Source organism: Bombus flavifrons, chromosome 6 (genome assembly GCF_040668555.2).
Source record: "Bombus flavifrons isolate JBK064 chromosome 6, iyBomFlav1_principal, whole genome shotgun sequence".
NCBI classification, from domain to species: Eukaryota; Metazoa; Arthropoda; class Insecta; order Hymenoptera; family Apidae; genus Bombus; species Bombus flavifrons.
Window position 1 is genome coordinate 14,036,401 of NC_138447.1, and position 15,087 is coordinate 14,051,487.

The window sequence follows — 15,087 nt, forward strand, 5'->3', positions numbered from 1 at the left end:
TCTCCTACCAAGATCACCGAAGAAGAAATGTGCGTATAGTTTGGCCGCTGGCCGCTAGAAGCCTATATTCCTAGCGAGCATTTTTTGGCTGACTTTTTTAACATTACATCGGCGATCTCTCTAGTCATATCTGGTAATGTATGCAATTGTAAGACAAATTTCATACAATAGTACATTAAATATATAGTGTTCGCTTGTACCAATCACAAAATTATGGACGGTAATATATTCTTACAGTAAATATTACAAATTTCTTATCACATAGTTATCATATTTAACAAATTTGTATTATGATTATCTAGGGAAATCTGAATACATAGGGAATTCTTTTGTTGCGTCGTTTTTTGTTGGTTTGTGAAATCTTTAAAAGTAACGAACAGATAAACTTATTTTACAAATATTATAAGAAACTATACAGAATAGATTTAGATTGAAATATAACATTAAAAAACCATTATTTAACTATAATAATAATTTAGTAGCATGAAAAATATATTCGGGGGTGGATCATTGATGAATACTGAGTGAGCACACTAGAAGACATGAAATCAGTGCCGTAAACATCGTGAACGTAAATACACGGTGTGCGTTCTGTGTACGTGTTACGTTACAGACGTCTTCTAAATCGCGTAGAATTTTCATGATTCCCACCGAAAAAAATTCATCTGACTTTATATTTGTATGGACCATTTTGTTAAGTCAAATTAATTAATAAAGAACAATAGCCGAAGGTAGGTTATAATCAAGACGTACGATATTGACAGTGCTAAGAATATCAAGAAGTAGTAAGTTCTCGTTGGGTGTGTGAACCTTCGAAGTTATCCAAACTGTTGTATCGTGGACATCGAAGATAGAAAAGTTTGAAGAAAAGGACACTCTATCATCGAAACCATCGGGCGTTGCACTGCTCTAGGGGTAACACGGTGGGTGCATAGCTGCGCGGTATGAAAAAATGATGTGATCGATGGTCATCATGGCGGCACCCATGCTAAAGTGGAAGCGGATCACAAATCCGTCCGGACCCCAGCCAAGACCTAGGCATGGACACAGGGCAGTTGCTCTTAAGGACCTTATGGTCGTTTTCGGCGGTGGAAATGAGGGCATTGTTGACGAGCTTCATGTCTATAACACGAGTAAGTTGCTTCCTTGCTGTGCGTCTTTCGCGCCGTTCTTGATGATTCCCGCGATCCAAGATGGCGGCATACATTGACAAAACGGTCACCGGCCGGATCATCGTGAAAACCATGAATTTTGTTTATGTCAGATGTCTTATTATCATATGTTCCATATACATTAAATGTACCTTTACTATACGTGTCTTTATAAGTCTTGTTTGTTAGACATTGGGTTAATTTCATGCGTAGAATTAGTGCGATCTGTCATTTTTCATGTTTATACGCACGGGAGCGGCCATTGCTGTCTTATACGCCCCACCACGATATGCAACGCGCCGCGTTTCCCGTCATTCCACGTTCACGCTTTACCCTTCCTTTTCTTTTTTCTTTCTGTTCCTATTTCTCCTCCCACTCTTTCATTTTAGGTTTTCACATCTTTACCATATCATGAATGCGTATAGCATTTCTTTTACTATGTTGCCAACAATTATACGCATGCGTACTGTAACGAATATTTCGTACTTAATTTTGAAATGTTTCCCTTAGTGATACTATTCAAGTTACTTATATGATATAAAGATAATAAATATAATAATATACCTTAATAAAAATATAATCCTAAATATATAAATATAAGATTTTTTATATTATAAATATTTAATAAATTTAATATTATTTCTTAGTTTTTAATAAGTTAAGTTGATTAATATCATTCTATAAATTTATTTAAAAGTTTTGTTTACAAATAAAAATTATGTAAATTTCTGTAACATATTCAAATGATTAAAGATTTTTTAATTCATTACAAATGTATATCATGCACTGAAAAATTTTTTCCTACTTATACACATTATTACTTTTTGCAGCAACTAATCAATGGTTTGTACCATCGACAAAAGGTGATATTCCACCTGGCTGTGCTGCATATGGATTTGTTGTTGATGGAAGCCGTATTTTGGTTTTTGGTGGTATGGTTGAATATGGAAAGTATTCAGATGAGCTTTATGAACTTCAAGCAGTTAGATGGGAATGGAAAAAATTGAGACCCAGACCACCGGAAAATGATTCCCCACCATGTCCCAGATTAGGACATAGTTTCACCCTTATTGGTAATAGAGTCTTTCTTTTTGGAGGACTGGCTAATGACAGTGAGGATCATAAGAATAATATACCAAGATATTTAAATGACCTATATACCCTTGAACTACTTCCTAATGGAGGAACAGTTTGGGATGTACCACAAACAAATGGGCATGCACCACCACCTAGAGAGTCTCATACTGGAGTGTCTTATACTGATAGTAAGACAGGAAAAACCTGTTTAGTGATTTATGGTGGTATGAGTGGCTGTCGTTTGGGTGATTTATGGTATCTTGATGTTGATTCAATGACTTGGCACAAACCAGTGGTTCATGGACCTATTCCATTACCCCGTTCTCTTCATACTGCCACTTTAATTGGTCATCGAATGTACGTTTTTGGAGGATGGGTACCACTTGTTGTTGATGATGTTAAAGTTGCAACACATGAAAAAGAGTGGAAATGCACAAACACGTTGGCTTGTTTAAATATAGGTAAGTTGATGTTATATTTGTTGATGCATGATTTCGTAATTGACAACATTATTTTAGAAACTTGGACATGGGAACAGTTAACGGTTGATACTTTGGAGGAAAATGTTCCTCGTGCACGTGCTGGTCACTGTGCGATTGGAATGCATAATAAACTTTATGTATGGTCTGGTCGAGATGGATATCGCAAAGCTTGGAACAATCAGGTTAGGGTTAGTCCTTATAATTTATTTTTAATTAGAGAATGCTTTTACCTGTTATAAAATATGATTTACTTTTATCCTCAGGTTTGTTGTAAAGATTTATGGTACCTCGAAGTCGGCAAACCATCTGCACCATCGAAATTGAATTTAGTTAGGGCTAGTTTGCAAGCACTGGAAATTCAATGGACACCAGTGCCATCTGCACAGTACTACATATTGCAAATACAAAAATGTAAACCTTCAGCGACAACTGGAACATTTCCTACAGTCAGCACTCCAGCAAACACTGCAACACCTACCACAACATCGGCAATGGTTACTCTTGCAACTGATTCTGCTACATCTTCACCTGTTACTGCTGCCCCTGAGCTTCCACAAACTCCAGCCACTATTAGACCGTCCATACCTCCACAAACTCCGGTCCGAGTTCAGTCAACTGTGCAAAGCCCAGTTCAAAAACCAGTACCATCACAAAGCGTAACAAAACCATCGAGTCCATTGACACCAAGAGTAGCCGGAAATCTTATCAGAATTCGTTCTCCCTTAGTTACAACGACGCCAACAGCAACTACTGCTACTGAACAAGCTCCAACTTCTAATACTACAGTGGCAGGCCAAACACCAGCTGCTATGTCAGGAATTGCTGCCTTAGCAGCAGCAGCTGCTGCTACGCCAAAAATAAGCATGAACAATGTACCAATTCTTCCACAAACTACAGCTAATACAATTAGGATGAAAAATGTACAACCAGGCCAACAAATACGTTTCGCTGCCCCTGGAGCGACAGTATTGAGAACTGCTTCACCACAACAAAGTAAACAAATTATCCTACAAAAACCAGGGCAAAATATATCTGGTCAACCCCAGATAGTACATCTTCTTAAAACAGCACAAGCAATGGTAGCAACTGTGCCTAAAGTAAGCCTCATCCCAGGAAAGACTGTTCAAGCAACAGGTGCAAAGCCACTTAATCAGGGGGCTAAAATATTGAGATTAGTAAATCCGAATACTGTACAGGGATCTAAAATTCTTACAACTATGAAAACATCTAACATCGTTGCAATGAGCAAAGGGCAAAATATTAGCGGTAAACAAACGATAATGATTACCAAACCTGGTGGTAATGGTGGATTAGTTGGCCGTAATCAAATAATAGTAGTTACAACGGGATCTAATTTAAGAACTATACAAGCCGTAACTACATCCCAAGCTGGCAGTGGACAAACGGGTAATATTACCACACCTGTAAATGTTTTACCCTTATCAGCTACTAATCACGTAACAAATCAACAAGGAGTAAAGATGATCGTTGTGTCATCTGGTGCAATGGGCGGTGGCACTACTGGAAAACCGATTACTATTACAGTTCCAGGCCAAGGTGGTGTTCCAAAAACGGTAACTATTACAACTAAAGGAAGCCCACAAGCTATCTTTAATCCTGGAAAGAGTCAGATTGTTACCATGCCACAAATACAGAAAACGCCAGAGACTGTCACAGTATCTGGTAAGCCTGTAACATTACAAATGTCTGGAGGAATAGGTGCAAAAACGGTTACTCTTATGCCTACAAGTAGCACAATAGTGACTACTTCAAGTGCATCAGAGACAATAGATACAAGTAAAATGTTATTTGTCCCATCACAAAAACAACCATCAGCTTCATTGGCATCTACATCTGATGGTCCTGCTACCACTGATGCAGCATTGGCTGCATTAGCTGCAGAGGCAGGTTTAATAGATCCAGTTCAAGAACCTTCTGGTGATCTATCATTCATGGTATCTACAGATGATGGTGGAGCAGGAGATGGTAAAATGGATGAAAGTTGTAATGGTGATGAAACCACCACAGCAGCTGCTTTGGTTTCTCAAATGGGAGCTGGTGAATCAATGCAAATTGATAGAGATGGTAACTTCTTAATTCCTCAAGTTGATGGTCCAGCAGATCTTCTTCTGTCTGATGATGACGAAGAGAACGATAAAATTGATTTAGCGGAAGATCCGGTGTTAGAGAATCAAGAAGATTCACAAGTTGCAGACTCCGTAAGTATGGAGCAAGATACAGATGCAGCACCAGTGGAAGCTGTTCATATGGACGAGTCTTCTATAAAAGATCCAGAAACTTTGTCAGAAGGAGCATCTGAACTTCCTGTTTCTACAAGCGCTGCAGAAGATATTCCAGTAGATCCAGAACCTTCCATTGATGCTCAGCCAGACGAAAATGACATACCTATTGAAGTTTCTAATGAACCAGAACCAGCGAATGAAACTGATATGCAAGATATGAATGATGCATCAGTTGAAGAAGCACAAATAAAACCTGAAATTTCTAGTATGCAAGATCCAATAGAAGCTTCATCAGAGGAAGCATCCATGCCAGATGCTATGGAACTGCCAGAAAATGATGAAAGTGAACAGATTGAAAATAATGATATAAAATTAATGGCAGTAGATACATATGCTTCTGAGTCTGAGAAACCATCTGTTCCTGAACATTTATCACCTGAAGATAGTTTATCACAGCTCTCTCAAGAGGAAACTCAAGTTTTAGAAAAAATTAAAGATGAGGCTGTGGAGCCACCAATGGATCTTCCTGAAGGAACTCCAATGGAAACATTAGAGGACAACGATGAACCAATGGTTACAGATTCTTGTTCAACTTCTACCACTGTTAATATTCCAATCACAACATCCATCATGCAAATAAAATTAGAACAACCTGATGAGCCAATGAAACAAGCAAAGATTCCTGAACCGCCAGCATCATCTGTCAATAGTATTAGTCTTCTTGAGAAGGAAATGGATATTAAAAAACCAGTAATTCCAATGAAAGTGGAAATAAAAGATGAACCTATCAAAAAAGAAAGTTTGAAACAAGAAAAGATGAATGGTACTAGAACAGAAAATGGAGATGATTCCACGGCATTAACTACGTTGGCTACAGCTGCCTTAGTTTCGGCAGAACAACCAATAAAAATAAAGGCTGAACAGGTAAAAGTGCATATCTTAGATTACAATAATAATAAGCTAATTTTTTTCGTATATAAGAAATTTTTAACGTTTTTTTCGTAGACTGAAAAAGAGAAAAAAGAAGAAGAATGGTATGATGTAGGAGTAACACAGGAATCACGATTTACTGTACAACATTATTACTTACCTAATGACGAACCTTTAGATATAACACAACCATTAACTATGGATGTTTTTGAAGGAAGAACAAAGGTTCCTTTAGAACAGGGAACCATTTATAAACTTAGAATTGCTGCTGTGAATAGTTGTGGACAAAGTGATTGGAGTGAGGTAAGTAAAACAATTGCAAGTACGGACATTAAAATAAAAATATACAACTTCATGTAACATTTTTTTATTTAAGGTATCGGCGTTCAGAACATATGTCCCGGGATTCCCCGGGGCACCTAGCGCTATAAAAATTAGTAAAACGGCAGACGGTGCTCATATTTCATGGGAACCACCACCTAACAGAAATGATGGACCCATTTTGGAATATTCTGCCTACATAGCAATGGCGAATACCGCACCAAATAATAACGGAGAACCAAAGACAACGGCGTCGAATTCGAACCTAACATTTACAAAATTTTATTGCGGTACAAACAATTCTTGTTCGGTATCTAATAGTTCCCTTAGTGCCGCTTATGTTGATACTACTCGAACACCGGCCATAATATTTAGAATAGCAGCACGAAATGTTAAAGGATATGGGCCAGCCACGCAAGTTAGGTGGTTACAACAAGGTTAGTTATATTCTTTTTTCTTGAAACAAACTGGGTAATTTTTAGTAATGGTATTTTATTAAAAGTTATAAAATATTAATTTTTATACCAGCATCTGTAGCGTCATCAGATCAAACTAATTTTATGGAGAACAATCCTCAAGTGAAGAGACGTGGTGTAAATATACGCTTACAAGCAAGCTCCCCACAGAAGAAGGTGAAACTAAAGAGACCAAGTAGCTAACTTTTCGTGAGCCTGTTTTTCCTTGACCTTTTACAGCCCAAATATCCAAACAGCGCTATTCATTATTTAATTTCCGCTGGTACACACGCCTAACAACGATAATGAAACAGTATATTCTTCGAATAAACGACGTAACATGCGAGCAAATGAAAGAAATGAATGCACGATATAGAGCGATGGAAGAGGTATCCATAGCTATATTGAGGTATAAACATAAGAGTTAAAAAAAAAGTATTTTAAGTGTTCTATATACGAATACAAGGTCTTTCTATACTGCGTTTTCTGACTCACCGTTATTCTCCTATTCCTTCGCGAATGCGCGACATTTTCTGTAAAGATAATACGAGTACTGTTAATAAATGGCAAGGTGGTTATTTTCAAGTTAAATAACTTTTTCCACGTTTATAATGCGTTCCATAATAAGCGTCGTAACATACCGATGATACTTGCATCAACACTTGCATCACTTTTTATGGTATATAATTTCGTTTAAATATTGACCACCTCCATTTTTATCTTTTAATAGTCGAATTTAATTTAGCTACAAGTTGTAATAAAACAATGATGAAATGAAGTAGTCATTTAATTTGTACGAAAGCTTTGTATTTAACAAATGCTTTGTTCGAATTTATTTTAAATTACTTGTATTTGAAAATCTTTTATTTTTACTCGGATATATGTACGTACAGTTTTTCTAATATGAAGTGGAAGTATAGAAAGCTTCCTATTATGTTTAAATATTTATTGTAAATACTGTAATTGGAAATATTTTCTTTTAATTTTATTTACAATTGTATTTGTTGAAATTTTCTCGAAATTTTGCAGCACGATGCAAGTATAACGAAAATTTTGTTGATATCATCCTTTTCTGTATAGAATATCGGTGCTACATTTTATTCTCATTACTTTTGTTACTGCCAATCGCAAAAAGAAAATATATAATCAACATAAAGAGAAAGGAGCACGTAGTGTAAACTTCTTTTAAATACAGATTTGCTTTGAAATTTTGTTATTTCTTTCAACAATAAAGCAGAGATATTTTATTAAAAAAAAAAAAAAAAGTGGGAAAATATAAGTTCATAGAAATGCACGTATTATTCGTGAAAATTACAACTTGATTTCGAAAGTGTTGATATTTTGAAAAATAAAGAATTTGAACAAAGTTAATATTTTTATATGGCAACAAAATAATTATTTGGATAGTATATCATTATAATATATTATGTCTAATAAGAAGTTTAATCTTTTAAGATATTGCTAAGTCAAGGTATTAGTATAAAAAAAATTTATAGAGAAAATAAATGAAGCAGTCATACATTAATTTGTTTAGGGAAGTCTTCAATTTTTTTTTTTGAGCATAATATATTTTAACTGAGATACTGAAGTAGCTTTTAAAACAGTAGTTTGTAAAAACCAACGATTAATAGATTACATTAATAATCAATTAATGTGTGGTTCACACATATGATTAGGTGGCTTGGGGCTATGTTGAATCTGTAATAATTTAAGCGCACACTTTATTTTTAGATTATCAATACAAACTTTCTGTTATCTGCTTGTAGCTTAAGCATTAACATGGCGTTTTAAATCCCTAATATGTTATGCTAAAAATTTACATTATTAATATTTTATAAACTAGCATATTTGAAATGTGTTAAAAGATTGATAAAACGTTTAGAACTAATAACTTTACATTAATTTGGCGTATTATTTTCATCCATTTTCATTCGATAAATTCCAATCTTACATAATGCATATTATCCAGAGTGTAATCCATTAAGAAACTATATTTGACTATGCGAGATTATTCTCGATAACTATCCGATAACGTAAACTATTTTTACGAACAATTGATAAAAAGTTATTAGTTCTCTTATCTTGTTTTATAAGTTTTGTTAACGAAAAATGACACTAGACCGTACTAGAATATCAGTTCAAAGTTATTATACATATTCTGCAAATGGAATATTTTGAAATGTACGTATACGTGGCATGATATTCTGTTCTATCCAAATGTATTGAAACGATATCCATAATATTCAAATATATTAGAAGAAACTATGAATAAATATAGAAGAAAAAAGTATCTTACATGAAATACTCGTTATTTCACTGTAGCAAACTTTTATAACATGAATGTGTACTTACACTGTAGATACATGCATCTCCAAAACTAACTGTAACTATACTAAAATTACTAAAAAAAAAAAAAAGTACGTATTAAACTTCATTTTATTATACTAGTAAGAGTGTTACAATCTATCTGTATTATATACCTTGAACTTGTATAAGCAAATTTATGAATTATAAATTTTACAGATTCTTCTTCTAAGTTTGGTACAGACAAATTTTAGATATTTTATTCATTATTAATTGGGATGAAATAAACAATTTACAAATAACGGAAAACGTAATTATACGTAAACTTACACTATAAAAAGTATATTCTATTTCTACCTATATTGTAATATTGCTATAAATAAATTTCAATACGTTATATTTCAATATTATATCCCGCGTGTTGCCTTTCTGTTAATCACTCGTATCTTTTGGCAGTAACGAAAGCGAATATTGCATATGCACTGAGTTATCATCCTCCAGAGTTAATTAATTGTAGTAAACAGGTGAAGTGAATGAATACCATACCAAGACTTTCGGATGTAAATCGCGTACCTTTTTAATAAAACGTTAATGAACTAATAATTACGTTCATTCGAAGCAGGATCTACATCTAAAGATCTTTGATGGTATCGATTGCAAGGACGTGAGAAATCTGAAAGAGATCTAGAAAATAGAGGAAGAAAGATCTATAGTTAAGGAAATACAGATACAAATAACTATAATATTTTCTTTTCTAGCGCATGAAATATGCTCGAACCAGTCTTTGGTTTTTTCGTAAACACGCAATTGAAAGTAAACTGTAATGAACAAATTTGCTGTACTGTTCTGACATATAAGAAAAGAGAAAAGCAAACGGCAATGTCAGACCACGATTTTACCACAGACTCTTCCTACGTGACTAGATCTGAAAATCACACGACGCGATTGCAACGTGCAAACACGCGTGAAGGATAATCAGGTAGAAAGCGAATTGTACACGTTAGAGAGAAATTGAATGAAAGGACGCTGCAGCGAAGGTTTAAGAGACCTGGACTTTACGGTGAAGTTTTATAGGAATTTAGCGTGATTCACGTTAAACAAACTAGTACTGCACTCAACCTGCAATCGTACTAAGTAATATATATTTGTATTTTTCGATGGAATTTCGTAGTCTCGAAGCGTAGCCGCGGGACTACGAGAAATTTTAGAACTGTGTTTTAGTGATAAAATTCGCATACAATTAATTGTTACCGTCTAAAGTACCAAAAGTTTTGATTTGGTAATCGAAAACATTGTATACGAGAAGAATAATTCTAAGACTCATATAAACAGTTTCAATTTCAAAGGCCAATATTTAATTAAATAAGAGAAAATTGGAACACTATTTCTTCTCGTGCATATCTCTTGAAGATTCGTCGAATTTTGTAATTTACTTATCCAAATAATATCACACGTTTAAGCTACACTTAAGAAAACAACTTAGCGTGCCTAATCGCAAGGTCGGTAAAAAAGATAAAAAAAGTAAAAGAAAAGACGCTAAACAACGTTTACAGATTGTAATTTTATACCTCGATATAAATTTATATTCGTACCGTCGTTGCGAAACGAGCATCATTAACGATTAAAACGTGAACACGTGTCATAGATGAGAATATCCTACTTTTTAATATTTAATCGCACCTTTTTATAGGATTCGTTATTTCAAAAGCCAATTTTACACATATTATATCTGGTAAAGTCGTACCAGAATCGACGCGAATGAAGGAATTAGCAACGTGTGATTTTACGATATCAAAAATCGTTTCTTCCATCGATGATGATGATTTCATATGCATACTCGCAAGCGTTTATGTTTTATGATGTCATAAAGAAAAACGTTCTGACTTCCACTTAAACATTCTAGAAGCTTGATATAATCGGCGACGAAGAACACGCGGGTTCATTTACGTGCTGGTTAGTGCAGTATCTTCTTCCGGTTATATCTTCAACCATCATCCGACATCCGACTTCGAGCGTCCATCGCTTTCTCGTAATTGTACAGCGTTGATTAAATCATATCGATTAATCGATAATAACAGATCTAAATTTTGTATCTGTTAATTAATAGAAATTTAGTTGATCGAAGAACGCAGAAGAGTTCGGTTATTCTGTTCTTTTTTTTAAACTTCGTAATATCGAGAATAACGGAGAGAGAATGAAAGCGGACACTGCGAGTTTCCGTATAATAATTCTACGGTATGCGCGAACGATTGTGTCGTACGATGCATGTTTCTGGTTAATCAGATGTGTTGCATCTTGTGCAAATAGAACAAGGACGAGTAAATTTTTGAAACGAACCGAGAAGAGCAATACCGTAGAGACATCCTATATTCCGCTCACTGTATCAACCGATGGAATGATTAAGGATAAAAATAAAACAAAACGTGGTATTTATGTACGCGAGGATCGACATAGAGTTATTCTTAGTAGGTAGCACAGGTGTGACTGCATTCTATATACATATATATAGATAAACGATACCTTTTGTGATCTTAATTTTCTTTTTGTTGAAGAAAGAAACAAAATTCGTTGTAACTAAACGACAAGTTACCGATTTTTCGACAATAGTCTAAGGAAGACATTAAATGCAATTCTGTCGAATATTTTTCACAGAAAGTGCAATATTTCGACGTATCTCGATGTTAATTATCACGTGTCTTGAAACACGTGGACCCGTCGTGAGTAGAAATTCACGCAGACGAGAAATGCTGCGATATTCTTTTCGTTCAATACATGTTAAAGAACTTATTAATCGACAATTATGCTGTTTCGAGAGGAATGCTGTGTGAAATAACGTCGTGGCTTCGAAACACTCCATCAAATCACTAATTCTAATCAAAAAAGAAAAAAGATCTATTGCTCAAATACTCAACTTAGCACTTCCTTGTGTTCAACTAGATTTTACGTGATACGTGTGTAATACCATTGAAAAATCGATCAAAAGAGGATACAGTAAAAAAGAAAACGATAAAGAGAGTGGGAAGAAGGAAAATGGAAAAATTAATCTATTTGTTCGATATCGATTAATTTCGAAGCAGCACGATTTTCGAAAGTTTTAGACTATATGAAAGGAACAATTGAATGGAACGTGTCCCGTGTGTACATGTATGTATGTAAATACGTACGAGTGTGCGGAATACTAACATACGACGTTTGCAACAATAGATTATTTTTCCACGTCTAGCTCGAATGTTTCGAACCTTCGACGAACATCTGTAAAGCTAGATTTAGGACGTAATGAGAAGTTGGTGATCGGCAATTCACATGTTTTGCATAACGATGATATACAGGTGTCCGTGACTGAAATGTCCGGTGGGACACATATTACATTTATCATATATTTTATTTTCCTTCAGACGTACAGGCGTAGTCACTGAACGTGAGAGAGAACAGTAACGATGTCTATGATAATAATTATAATTTGCGTATATATACATTATGGATCGTTATTTTCTTTTATAATTACGGTCGCTAAGAAATTTATAATTATGATTGTTAAAATGAAATGAAAAATGCGTACAATTAACGAACGAGACTAGATAATAAAAGGTGATAATACCAACATTGGCTGGTTCGTATTTAGTTAAAATTTAATTAGAATAAATCTATTTTAATACTGAATCTATAAGATTGAAAAACTTTTTTATTTTAATCATAACTATATAATTACTAATCAAATTTCTACGTAAAAAAGTAACGATATAAAGTAAATGATCTGAGAGTATACAAGAATTATTGTTAGCAATAGTATATACGTAATTCGTATAAAGATATCAAGTTAATTGTACTGGAAGAAAGTATATCTTAAAATTTTAATATTGGCAATGAATTAACTTACGCAGGAATCGCATGCTTGTATGATCTTCTCCTTTATGTTATTATACGATCGATTAGTTGAAAATAGTTTTGCCAGTTTCTTGAATCTTTCAGTAAATCGTGTTACGACGAATTTGGACGTCGAGTTTCTGTGAGTGCAATGTCTCTTGGCGTTTGGGTTCATTACGTGATCGCGCTATTTTTCACTCTATTCAGCTATAGATTCTCTTCAATGGTAGGGTTAACTAAACATATATTATATGTAATAAAGAGAACAGAATAAATGTATGTAAACTTGCGTGCCTGTGCACATTTATTCACAACGTCAATCCCTTACTCTTGACACCGAAATTCTTATTTTTTCTAGATTATCAATTTTACAATATTTACGAAATTTATTTCTTTATGTTACTGTTAGACGATCAAAATCCCATGAAATACCATGGAATTCTAATTATTCCTCTCTTAATGCACTTACGGGCTCTCTTAATGCCTCAAATGAGAGCCCGTAATCTTGTAGCCTGATAGAGATAGTAACTTTTTACGACTACTTGGCTATAGCTGTTTTAGGTTTGACAGAACAGCGAGTGAAAATAAAGGCTGACTAGGTAAAAATGAATATCTTAAATTATATTTTATATGACTAATTTTTTTTCATAATATTTTAACTATTTTAATATCTTCTGCACGACAAAGATCAAGAATGAAGATATTGCGAATAAAACTATCAACAAGTTCAGATTCACTGCTACAAAAAACTTGTCAAGTAAAAAATTGTAAAGGTTATAAAATTACGAAAATTTGTTTAAAATGCGGGAAATATTTATGCGGTAAATGTACATTTGATAATAAGATAATTTGCAAAAAATGCAGCAAAGTTGAATAAGATATATCTCTATATAAATAAAAGCGTAATTCTATTTAGGTCTATAATTGAAATTAAACAAAAGTAAATTAAAATAAATTAGGACAAAATTTTATAAAAGTTCATCATTTTACATACATTTAGTTATAAATTAACCATTATCTAAGTTAAATCATAAAAACTATTATTTCTTTAATCACCGGTCATTTTGACCGCACACGGTAGGAATAGGTATACACGAAGTGTCGGTAGGTTTAGTGTTAAGAGACAAGAAGCTTGTCTTATCTTATTCTAAAGTAAAAGTATTAAATTGAATATCAATAATAAAAAGGCTATAGATTATGATCTTAAATTATATTATCATTCTCATTTCTAATACAAATTATTAAAGAATATAAAGAAAATTTATTTTATTCCATTATGTTTATAATATTTGATCTTACATTTTATTCTTGCATTTATATCAACATACATATTAAAAAACATTTTAATATTAAATGCTTTAAATGCATTGTACAATATACAATATAATTAAATAAAAAAAATGTGGCAAAAATTATATTATTACTGTTACGTACTCGTTTAAAGTCAAATTCAAACTTTTGATTTTACTTTCTGTTTGATTTAAATTTAATCTGAAGGGAAAGATTTAAATTTATTTGATTGTATAAGAAATATTTCTTACACGGTAGTTGCTGCCACCAGAAACAGTCTGAGGACTGTTTCGAATAGAGAAATTTCTTTATACTTATTTTCGAAATAATTTATTGATAAATTAATTACTTATGGGTCGCGTTGACTAGTGTTAGGCTACTGATAGATAATTTCCACGTTTTCGGCTAACCTGCTATGTGCAGGGATACTGGCACGGGAGAGGATTAAAGTTGAATAAAATAAATATTCGATTTCGTCGCACGGAATTTATTTATTTATAGCGTTTTAGGGACAGTAAAACAAGAATTTTCGCGTTAATGGATTGGTTAGAATTTTGAATTTTCTTTGTTTGATACAAATTTTATCCCTACGTTTCCTTGATTTTTCAGTTTAATTTTCTGCTGGCCAACTGTAAGTTTGTTGTGGAGCATCAATTATTGATTATTATTGTGTTTCTTTTAGTAAAATTTTTAATGGTATTATTTTCTTTTGTATATATCAAGGTGGTTGGGGAATGGCTTATCCATTTGTTCTGACTGACAGTCGTATACTATATTCTACGGAGCGGATGCGTAATTTGTTCCTGCGAGATTCATGCATGTACACTTCCTTGTATGGTGATTGATTGTTCGCAAGGTAACTTCCACTTTCACTGTTTTAATTATTTATTGAATTAACACGTTTTATATTCAAACAATAATTGGAGCACATATAATTTTCTTTTCTTTCCTTTTTTAGGTTTCCGCTATC

General features: G+C 33.6%; 1 protein-coding gene across 1 annotated transcript; it reads left to right on the forward strand.

Annotated features, from left to right (window-relative positions):
• Positions 1-551: 551 nt before the first annotated feature.
• On the forward strand, positions 552-11,441 carry Hcf (Host cell factor). The gene is made up of 7 exons (XM_069115780.1): positions 552-1,133; positions 1,982-2,689; positions 2,747-2,892; positions 2,974-5,877; positions 5,959-6,186; positions 6,260-6,641; positions 6,733-11,441. The coding sequence occupies exons 1-7, from the start codon at positions 965-967 to the stop codon at positions 6,861-6,863; spliced, it is 4,668 nt and encodes a 1,555-aa protein (XP_068971881.1). The 5' UTR covers positions 552-964; the 3' UTR covers positions 6,864-11,441.
• The last annotated feature ends 3,646 nt before the right edge of the window (positions 11,442-15,087 follow it).

Bases quoted from the DNA above. Each gene is read 5' to 3' on its own strand.
- Hcf (XM_069115780.1), top strand. From the start codon at position 965: ATGGTCATCATGGCGGCACCCATGCTAAAGTGGAAGCGGATCACAAAT. The intron at 1,134-1,981 runs GTAAGTTGCTTC...TACTTTTTGCAG, and splicing joins GCTTCATGTCTATAACACGA to CAACTAATCAATGGTTTGTA. The intron at 5,878-5,958 runs GTAAAAGTGCAT...TTTTTTTCGTAG, and splicing joins TAAAAATAAAGGCTGAACAG to ACTGAAAAAGAGAAAAAAGA.